General features: G+C 40.4%; 1 protein-coding gene across 1 annotated transcript; it reads right to left on the reverse strand.

The window, feature by feature from the left end:
* On the reverse strand, window positions 1–7,475 carry LOC106591235 (sialic acid-binding Ig-like lectin 13). Its single transcript, XM_014182453.3, has 11 exons — window positions 7,397–7,475; window positions 6,758–6,835; window positions 6,156–6,476; window positions 5,736–5,954; window positions 5,178–5,507; window positions 4,760–5,014; window positions 4,289–4,552; window positions 3,991–4,081; window positions 3,829–3,883; window positions 3,529–3,743; window positions 1–3,197 (listed from the first exon to the last, which is right to left on the reverse strand). Exons 2-10 carry the CDS (start codon window positions 6,810–6,812, stop codon window positions 3,567–3,569), a joined length of 1,767 nt encoding a protein of 588 aa, XP_014037928.3. The 5' UTR covers window positions 6,813–6,835; window positions 7,397–7,475; the 3' UTR covers window positions 1–3,197; window positions 3,529–3,566.
* Window positions 7,476–11,372: the final 3,897 nt, after the last annotated feature.

The raw sequence follows: 11,372 nt of genomic DNA on the forward strand, positions 1-11,372 counted from the left end.
TCTGACAAAGGGTTTTATTGTGACCACAACAAGGCCCTCCGGTTCACTTTGGGTTCTTATACAACAGGGTTTCTAGGAGGAAAGAGATACATGGAAATAGAATTAACCATGTAAAATTACACACACAATGCTATACAAGACAATTAGGCCGAAAGATATTCACACTACTGCATCACAAATACAATAAATAATGTTCTCAATTGAACATTATAAAGCTAAACATTTAAAAAGCTAAACATAATATAATATTGCAGTTCCTGAATCACATATCAATGAACATTTATGGCTAGACATCAGACTGAACAGCCCCCATGTAGCCTTAGCATTATCATTAGTGGTGGGCTACAAACATTTAGCAAGCTAGCTAGGTCATGTTAACAAATACTCAGCAAACATCAGACTGAACAGCCCCCATGTAGCCTTAGCATTATCATTAGTGGTGGGCTACAAACATTTAGCAAGCTAGCTAGGTCATGTTAACAAATACTCAGCAAACATCAGACTGAACAGCCCCCATGTAGCCTTAGCATTATCATTAGCGGTGAGCTACAAACATTTAGCAGGCTAGCCAGGTCATGCTAACAAATGATCAGCAAAGGCACATATAAACATGCGTGTCTATGTGTGTGCATGTGTATGACTGTGTGTTCATGTGCATGCTCATCATAATGGCCGGAACGGAGGAAATGGAATGGCATCAAACACCTAGAGACCATGTGTTTGATGTATTTGATACCATTCCACTGATTAAGCTCCAGTCAGTACCACATGTCTGTTCTCCCCAACTTCCTGTGGTGTGTGTGTGCATTCCAGGAGATGACTGATATCATGCGCTCCATGATAAGATGGGAACGTGTACGTACCCCTGTATGCAGAATGACACCGCCAAGGAGCATGTCAACAACTTCTTCTAAGTAACACATAACTACAGATCTAGGATCAGATTTCTAAACAAATTCTTCACCAAGCTATTTAGTAAGGAGTAGGCACGACGACTATCTCTCACAATTAAAAAGCCAAAGTAGTGCACTTTACAGGGAATAGGTTGCCATTTGGGACTCAGCCTTAAAGTTACAGTACCTTTAATCCTTTACTCTGTGTCTCACTCTGTCAGAAAATGGACAAGAACAATGACGGAGTGGTCACCATTGAAGAGTTCCTAGAGTCCTGTCAAAAGGTGGGTTTGTGTGTTTGTGTGTGAGCGTGCATGCGTGCGTCCGTGAGTGTGATATTTCAGCATGATTCTATAAGATATGATTATTTATGACATGATTTGATTGACATCTAAATCATCACAATTTAAAGTAACTGTCCAGTGTTTCCAGATTTCTATGAAATATGACCTATAATTACTTACAATATAAGTGAAATAGTTTTCATACTAAATAATTATAATTAAGTATGTTAAAAAAGCAGCTTTTCTGTGATGGAATGGTGTGGGCGTACCCCAACAACAGAAAGCTGTGGGCGTACCCCAACAACAGAAAGCTGTGGGTGTACCCCAACAACAGAATGGTGTGGGCGTATACTGGTCATAAAACAATATTAATGTACTGTAGACCGCTGATTGGCCAGCTCATCCTCCTCTAGACCGCTGATTGGCCAGTGTTTTTTCTCCAATTCATGCTTTGGCCACAAATATGAGTACAGGACAAGTCAACAACTTCATTTGGGTATGAGATAACAGAATATTAACTTATAAAAGGGAGATTTTCACCAGACAGTTACATTAAGAACCTGCTTCTGCTTCTCCTTAGTGAGGTCGGACACTGATGTTGGGCAATTAGGTCTGGCTCGCAGTCGGTGTTCGATGGGGTTGAGATCAGGGCTCTATGCAGGCCAGTCAAGTTCTTCCACACCGATCTCAACAAACCATTTCTGTATGGACCCCGCTTCGTGCACAGGGGCATTGTCATGCTGAAACAGGAAAGTGCCTTCCCCAAACTGTTGCCACAAAGATGGAAGCACAGAATTATCTAGAATGTCATTGTATGCTGTAGCGTAAAGATTTCCCTTCACTGGAATGAAGGTGCCTAGCCCGAACCATGAAAAACAGCCCCAGACCATTATTAACAGTTGGCACTATGCATTGGGGCAGTTAGCGTTCTCCTTGCATCAGCCAAACCCAGATTCGTCCGTGGGACTGTCAGATGGTGAAGAGTGATTCATCACTCCAGAGAATGTGTTTCCACTGCTCCAGAGTCCAATGGCGGCGAGCTTTACATCACTCCAGCCGACGCTTGGTATTGCACATGGTGATCTTAGGCTTGTGTGGGGCTGCTCGGCCATTGAAACCCACTTCATGAAGCTCCCAAAGAACCGTTATTGTGCTGAGTGTTGCAACCGAGGACAGATGATTTTTACGGACTACCTGCTTCAGCTCTCAGCGGCCCCGTTCTGTGAGCTTGTGTGGCCCACCATTTCGCGGCTGAGTCATTGTTTCTCATAGTAGTTTACACTTCACAATAACAGCACTTACAGTTGACGGGCAGAAATGTGACTTGTTGTAAAGGTGGCATCCTATGACGGTACCACGTCGAAAGTCACTGAGCTCTTAATTAAGGCAATTCTACTGCCAATTGTCTATGGAGATTGCATGGCTGTGTCTTCAATTCAACCGGTGTGGCTGAAATAGCCAAATCCACTAATATGAAGGGGTGTCCACATACTTTTTTATATATAGTGTACAAGGTTTTGGTTTAACTTGTTGTGTTTAGGCCTTCTGGTTATGTTGTGTTTAGGCCTTCTGGGTATGTTGTGTTTAGGCCTTCTGGGTATGTTGTGTTCAGGCCTTCTGGTTATGTTGTGTTCAGGCCTTCTGGTTATGTTGTGTTCAGGCCTTCTGGGTATGTTGTGTTCAGGACTCCTGGGTATGTTGTGTTCAGGCCTTCTTGGTATGTTGTGTTCAGGCCTTCTTGGTATGTTGCGTTCAGGCCTTCTTGGTTCTGGGTATGTTGTGTTCAGGCCTTCTTGGTTCTGGGTTTGTTGTGTTCAGGCCTTCTTGGTTCTGGGTATGTTGTGTTCAGGCCTTCTTGGTTCTGGGTTTGCTGTGTTCAGGCCTTCTTGGTTCTGGGTTTGCTGTGTTCAGGCCTTCTTGGTTCTGGGTATGTTATGTTCAGGTCTTCTTGGTTCTGGGTATGTTTACTGTACTGTAGAGCACAGAGGGGTCCTCCTCGGCTGCTTGTGCTGCTGCGGGTCTGAGGAGAGAGAAACAGAAATGAAACAAAGAATGCATCCCAAATGGTGGCACCCTATACCCTTTATAGTCCACTACCTTTGACCAAGGCCTATAGGGCTCACTAAATAGGGAATAGGGTGCCATTTGGAACACAGGCAGAAAAATCATCATCACATCACTACCTCATTATAGACATGGCATAGTAATTGTATTGAGATGTCCATTGTTGGGTTGGTAGTTTTAGGAAATGACATCTCTAGTGGTCACTAGGGGTCAACTGTTTTACATATTGATGACATCTCCTACAATAAGCAGCAGCATGTGAATGACCTTAATGCAGTTAAGCTCACCAGGTGGCAGCAGTGGGGCGGTTGAATTTCAGAGCAGATTACTGGACATCTTCTTCCTGTTTCTGGGTTTGAGACATTTGGACAGTGGAGTACGGAAGCACTTCCTGTTTTTTGGAGTGAGAGAAGTGGACGCTGGCGTAGTGAATGTCATCCTGGTTGTCTGTGGGGCTCATGGCCACGCTTGAGACGTTGTCATACACTGGACTAGAGTCTCCCTGATGGGAAGAGAGGACAGACAACATGAGGAAGGAAATGTTCCACAAAGAATACACAGTCATCTTCTGATTCCAACAGACTAACCTGTCCATCGTCTGCTGTGTGTCTTGTGTCAGAGGTGGATTTGGAAACCTTCTTCCTGTTTTACACATTAATTAATAAATAAATGACTTAATGAATGAAGTTAACAATAAATCAGAGCACAACATTTAAATAATGAACATAATAATATGCATTTTAACTCACCTGAACCACATGAGTCCAGAGAGACAGAGGATGAGAACCAGAACAACCACTATGATTCCTACAGCTGCAGTCATAACTGAGGTCTGTTTCACTATAATAACATATGGATGATATGAATTACATGGCATGAAATAATAAACTAAAAATAAACTATAATACAGGACATTAATGCAATACTTGTTAAGGGATCTTATAACCAAATGTATAGTTATAAACGAAGGTGTAATAAGACAAAGTATAGTGATTAACAGATTGAAACATGTAGTTTTATATTGAAGTATTGAAGATGTAACTTTACCTGCTACAATGATCATCAGAGCTGTAGAGTTCATAGATCCTCTTCCATTCTGGGCCTCACAGTAATATTCTCCACTGTCCTCAGAGCTGATGTTAGTGATGCTGAAACTCTGTCCTGATGCTTTTGGTGAGGTTACATTCTTCTTGTACCAGGTGTATTTGTCCACAGGTGGGTTGGCATCACTGCTGCAGGTCAGAGTCACTGAACTGCCCTCCACTATTTCACCAGAGGGACTGACTGACACTGAGGTGTTCCTTGGTCCATCTGATGTAAAAGACAATGGATTTAGTAAGACTACAAATTAGGTCAGTTAAAAATATTATATACATTTTCCACAAATGTACTTTTCCACACAATGACCTTTAGATCCATCCTCTTATTGAAGATGATCAATTAAATGATCATTGGAGCTAATATCTGTCACTGTAATGTTAATATAGCAAGCTAAAGGTTTAAACCCCATGTACTTACATCTGACAGTGAGAGTCTCTTCAGCAGAGGGGAGATCCTCATGGCCTTTTACAGCACAGGAGTATCTGCCTGTATCCTCACTGCTGACTGAGAATAGGCTATAGACAGGAGAGTAGGTGTTGCTGTTTGGTATAGGCTGTCCATTCTTATACCAACTGTAGGCTGTGATTGGGTCCAGCGTACATTTGGTGTGACATCTCAGTGTGACTCTCTCCCCCTCTGACACAGATGTAGGATCCATCTCCAACACAACATCTAGAGTTAAAGGAAACAAATCATTATTCTCCTCCTATATATGTCCTCTTATGTGAAATACTACATTTGGTATATTTCCATCACATCCATCCACTACTGTGTCTGTATGACTGCCCTTAATAAGGTAATTACAGTTATAGATGTGAGATGTGTGACAGATTACCTGTGACAGTCAGGGAGACAGGTGAGCCAGAAAACTTTCCTCCAGATGTTATGAATCTGAACCTGTACCCAGCAGAGTCACTCAATCTCAGGTCTGTGATTCTCAGGGTACAGTTACTCTCCTTATCCCCAAGGTACTCTATATGACCCTCATACCCTGGCACTGAGCTCAGATCTTCAGCATCCATACCAGACTCCCATTTAGTAAACCAGAAAGCTTTTTTGATCTCATGATACCTGGGATATGTGTAAGAGCAGGATATGTCCACTGTTGACCCCTTCAAGACACAGATACTCTGATGGGTGTAAGTCACACTCCAACAGTTCTTACCTGAAAGACAAAAATACCATATAACACCTTGTATACATCTTAAATTACAATATCTACCAATATCTACTGGTGTTGTTTGTAAAGTAGAAGAAAACCAGTTACTGTTTACAGTAGTGAAAACCCAAATTATTAAATAATGATCCATATTTACTGATTAATTGACATTAGTCTCACAACCTGAACTAAACTGCATTTATATAACATCTTAATGTAAAAGTCCAGACTCACACACTGCAGGAGAGAGGAGATCATCATGGTATTTTATAGTACAGGAGTAACTGTCTGCATCACTAAAGTAGTCTGAGTACAGGCTGGAAGAGTCCTCCTTTACTTTGTGTCCGTTCTTGTACCAGATGTAGGTGGGCTTGTCAGTCAGAGTACAGGTGGTGATACAGGTCAGTGTTCTCCTTTGTTCCTCTGTTCCAGGAGTCATCTTCACCTGCAGGTCTGAATGCAGAGGTAAATGACAATAACGTAATTAAACCAATCAGGTATTATGGATGGAATAAAAAATAAACAGGGTGCCTTTGAAAGTTATGAAACAACAATGGAGAACATCTGTCAGTCAGCATCATTCCAAGGTTCTCATTGAAAATGTAATAAATCATTAGAAGTGGTAACTATGCTCTTTATGAAAGATTACAGAACCTGTGACAGAGAGAGTGACATCTGAGCCAGACGTCCATGAGCCTGTTGTAAATGAGAAGTAATATGATGCTGAATCCTCCTCTCTCAGGTCTGTGATTCTCAGGGTGCAGTCATTCTCCTTATTCCCACGGTACTCTATACGATCCTCATATTTATCTTGGATTTGAGTCCAAGTTAAACTCTTCCATTTATACCATGTGGTTGTGACTGTATGACCTCTGGGATATGTGTAAGAGCAGGACATATCCATTGTTGACCCCTTCAAGGCACAGATACTCTTCTTGGTGTAAGTCACACTCCAGCCATCTTTCCCGAGTACCACTAAAACACAGTTAGACAACACAAGCACCTTACATTAAGCACAAACCTATTGGTTCACACTGACAGTAGGGTTTGTTAACACTTTGTTGCCATAGTTGCTGAGTTGAGTGTGAATGGAAACCACAGATAAGCATCACTCAGTGAGGTGTGAAAGATAACTATTTATAGTGAAGTGGAGACTCCTAACAGAACACACCAGAATAACATTATGATTCATATCCTTTTAGAAATGTCTGTAGATTATTAAACAGGGCAACTAAAAGATAAGAATGAGACCATACCTGCTACAGACCAGAGAAAGACCACCAACACACTTCCTGTTGTTCTCAAGGCCATTGTTGCATCTCCCACCCTGCAGTCTTAGAAACATAAACAACAACTCACTCTATAGCTGGTGAATAACTACATACATACCATCAGGGGCAGCAGGTAGGGCTCTAGTCAAAAGTAGTGCACCCTATAGGGAATATGGTGTCATTTGGGATGCAGATTAACAACACATCATCACCACAGCCTTGAGTGGATGGTGTGTAAATAACATCATCATAATAGTTTGGTAATATGGTCTGTGTCAGCGGTATCGGCAGGTAGCATAGCGGTTAAGAGAGTTGGGCCGGGAACTAAAACACTGCTGGTTTAAATCCCCGACCTGGCAAGGTGGAAAAATCTGCCAATTTGAGCAAGGCAGTTACATCCAGCTTGAATGATAACTCCTATCCCCAAGCTGTGATGCTAAACAGCAAGTCACACATACCAAAGTGTCTCAGAGTAGGATCTAGGATTCGTTTTCCCATTTAGATCATAATTATATGGACCAGGAGGACCTGATCCTAGATCAGCACTCCAAGTCTGAGACCCTTCAGTACATGACTTGTGGCTAAAAACAAACAACTATATTTCAAGATATCAAGAGTACTTACAGACTGAAGGGGAGAGGTCTGTACAGTGAGTCAACTGGCTGGTAGTGAGTGGGAACTGCTAGTAAGTGTGTGTTCTGTGGTTGATACATATTTATAGTAGTCAGAACACAAGTAGCTGATGCAGAACTGTCCTTTCCTTCCTCTTTATGTCATTAACATGCATGAGGACCAGAACAGCACGTCAGAATAGTGTTGACTATAGCCTACTATATGGAATGTTTATAATATCTTAGAATGTATTTACTATAGTCTACTATTTGGAATGTTTATTATATCTTAGAATGTGTTTACTATAGCCTACTATTTATAATGTTTATAATATCTTAGAATGTGTTGACTATAGTCTACTATATGGAATGTTTATAATATCTTAGAATGTGTTTACTATAACCTACTATTTAGAATGTTTATAATATCTTAGAATGTGTTTACTATAGCCTACTATATGGAATGTTTATAATATCTTAGAATGTGTTTACTATAACCTACTATTTAGAATGTTTATAATATCTTAGAATGTGTTTACTATAGTCTACTATTTGAAATGTTTATAATATCTTACAATGTGTTTACTATAGCCTACTATATGGAATGTTTATAATATCTTAGAATGTGTTTACTATAACCTACTATTTAGAATGTTTATAATATCTTACAATGTGTTTACTATAGCCTACTATATGGAATGTTTATAATATCTTAGAATGTGTTTACTATAGTCTACTATTTAGAATGTTTAGAATATCTTAGAATGTGTTTACTATAGCCTACTATATGGAATGTTTATAATATCTTAGAATGTGTTTACTATAACCTACTATTTAGAATGTTTATAATATCTTAGAATGTGTTTACTATAGTCTACTATTTGAAATGTTTATAATATCTTAGAATGTGTTGCCTTGCCCCTCTCAGTTCTACATGGAACAGGTCAAAGTTCTATATATTTATTATTATTTATTTAAGCCTTATTTTACCAGGTAAGTTGACTGAGATCACGTTCTCATTTACAGCAACAATCTGGGGAATATTTAAAAGAGGGATGAATGAGCAAATTCAAATCTGGGCATGATTAGGTGGCATGAGGGCCAGATTGTGAATTTTAGCAGTGGACACCAGGGTTAACACCCCTACTCTTACAATAAGTGCCACGGGATCTTTAGTGACCACAGAGAGTCAGGACACCCGTTTAACATCCCATCCAAAAGACAGCACCCTACACAGGACAACGTCCCCAATCACTACCATGGGGCATTGGGATGTATATTTTTTTAATCCAGAGGAAAGAGTGCCTCCTTCTGGCTCTCCAACATCACTTTCAGTAGCTTCTGGTCTCCCATCCAGGGACTGACCAGGGTGAACGCTGCTTAGCTTCAGAAGCAAGCTAGCAGTGGGATGCAGGGTGGTATGCTGCTAACAGTTGGCCAGTTCCATGGACTTGTAAGTAATCATTTCATGGTCTACACCTTTCATTAGATTTTCCTTCTATTCTACAAACACATTCAATGGACACTCCTCATCAGCTGCATCAAAGTGGTACTGAAGGTTCCAGTGTTCTAGACTAGAGCTCTCCCTACTGGCATCTCAACATTACTGCACCATCCTAATTAATAATGTCCTCAATAATGTTGGACTAATAACAACATAACAAACTGACAATACATCAGATAGAATTGTGAAACACAACACTAACTACTTGACAAAGTCACATTTAATCACACAAACACTGATGTCTGTAGTAGTACAACATACCACTATCATTCTGTTACAATGACACCCTGATCCCTATATAGTGCACTACCTTTGACCAGAGCTCTATGGGCATGGTATGACTGTGTGCGTTTGCATGCCCTCTCAACTTGACTGGCCTGCAGCCCTGTCAATCACCCTTTGCACCGCTGTTCATCCAACCAATCAGAGTGCTTGGATGCGCTGCAGGACAGCGCCTCCCCTCACCTTTAGTTAGTGCACGGCATCTTCAGTCTTGAGAAGAAGTGTTGTGTTGCTGACAGACTTTTGACATGCAGTTCCTTACTGAAGTGTGAGACCAGAGAATATAACCACACAATAATATAAAACATCTTCAAAAGGAAACAGCTGTGTCTGCATGTATGTGGTGGTGGTGACCATCAAGAGTAGAGTGACGGGCCTCAACACCATGTTCTGACCAGACAGCACTATAGTGGACAGAACATAAACCAATCAGCATTAAGTACGTAGCGGGTCTCCGCATTGTCAGCTAACCGCTCAGACGAGCTCCAGCTGTTTATACATGTAAAAACGGTCTGGATGACCTCTACTAATCCCTAGGTACTGACTCAGGAATGTGTGAAGAACCACAGGGACGTCTGACAAAGGGTTTTATTGTGACCACAACAAGGCCCTCCGGTTCACTTTGGGTTCTTATACAACAGGGTTTCTAGGAGGAAAGAGATACATGGAAATAGAATGAAAACTTCTCTCCATCTGCTTCTTATCCGTTATGCTTTTTGTCCCTTCCTGCCTCCCGTCCAGGATGATTACATCATGCAGTCCATGCATCTGTTCAACAACGTGTTTTAGTGACACTTCCTGTGGGTGTGGCCTATCAGAAGAGATGCCCATATTTACCCCCACTGCCACCGCCCATGCTCTCTCCCAAAAACAGACTCAATGGGGCTGTCAGGGGGGTAAACGATACCTCTCCATTGGATCTCCACTCTCCCATCCACCCCTAACCCCTCTCTTCCTACCTGGGAAAGTTTGACACTAGTTAGGGGATCAAGAAACATATGACATCACATTCTCACTAAACAATGATGAATTCTATTCTCTAACTACTAGTTGGACAAAATGGTGGATATTCATCTAAGGACAAAGGCTTTAAATCAAGAAATAATCTGAACTTGTTAACTGTGAGATGTAATATTATCAATCATTGAACATTCCGGTATGTTCCATCTTTCTGTGTTCCGGAGTGGAATGCCCTCGCTGACGGAACTACCTTCAACACTCCAAACATCCATGATGTCATATTGTGTCTGCATGATGTGTTTTAAAATGGTAATAAATAATATTTCATGTAACAGGACATTGCTCCTTCTGAAAGTGTCTGTGTTTATTTTGTACTGATGATGATGATGAAGGTGAATAAACCACTATTGCTCTACAAACCAATGTAAATGTATTATTTGTAGTTACTGTATGTACTGTACAGTACAAGAGGTGTGATGTTGAAAGCTTTTCATTTTCTCTCCACTGAAGATACTGTTATAACAAGGTGAAACAATGACAATGAAGTTTATTCTGAAAAGTTGATTACAAAAAATATCACACTTCACACATAATTTTTTTTAAGCGATAAGAAACGTTGCATCAAGCAGAACTCTTTCCTGTAAATTGAGGAAAAATTGTGCCTTAACTTTGTCATAAAAACTATTTAAAAAATCACAGAAACTTATGTTATGTGTATCATGTTACAGGACCATATGAAGTATTACAGTAATTCATATTTAGTCTCACAAGTCTGATGATTCTTTCAGACAGATAACATATAACAAAATAATAGTTATGTAAAATATAACTGAACCTCAAGGCTGCCTAATTCAGATATAAAACGTTTTTGTCAAAAGTTCTTGTAATCAGATTCCGAGTTTGCTGTAACTTAAAAAATATTACAAAAAAAATAGTTACTTATTAAATATTTACAAAGTTCATTTCTTATTCATCATAGTTTAAAAGGCAAAACTGACCCTAGATCAGCACTCCTACTCTAAGTGTGAAAAGAGTAGTCCTGTGTGACTCAGTTTGTACAGCGTGACTCAAGGGTTCCATTCCTGCTGGGACTACACATATGAAGGATTTATGCACCATGACTGTAATGACTGAGTGAATGGGTTCCATTCCTGCTGGGACTTCCCATATGAAGGATTTATGCACCATGACTGTAATGACTGAGTGAATGGGTTCCATTCCTGCTGGGACTTCCCATATGAAG

This window comes from Salmo salar, chromosome 02 (genome assembly GCF_965601325.2).
Source record: "Salmo salar chromosome 02, fSalSal1, whole genome shotgun sequence".
NCBI lineage: Eukaryota > Metazoa > Chordata > Actinopteri > Salmoniformes > Salmonidae > Salmo > Salmo salar.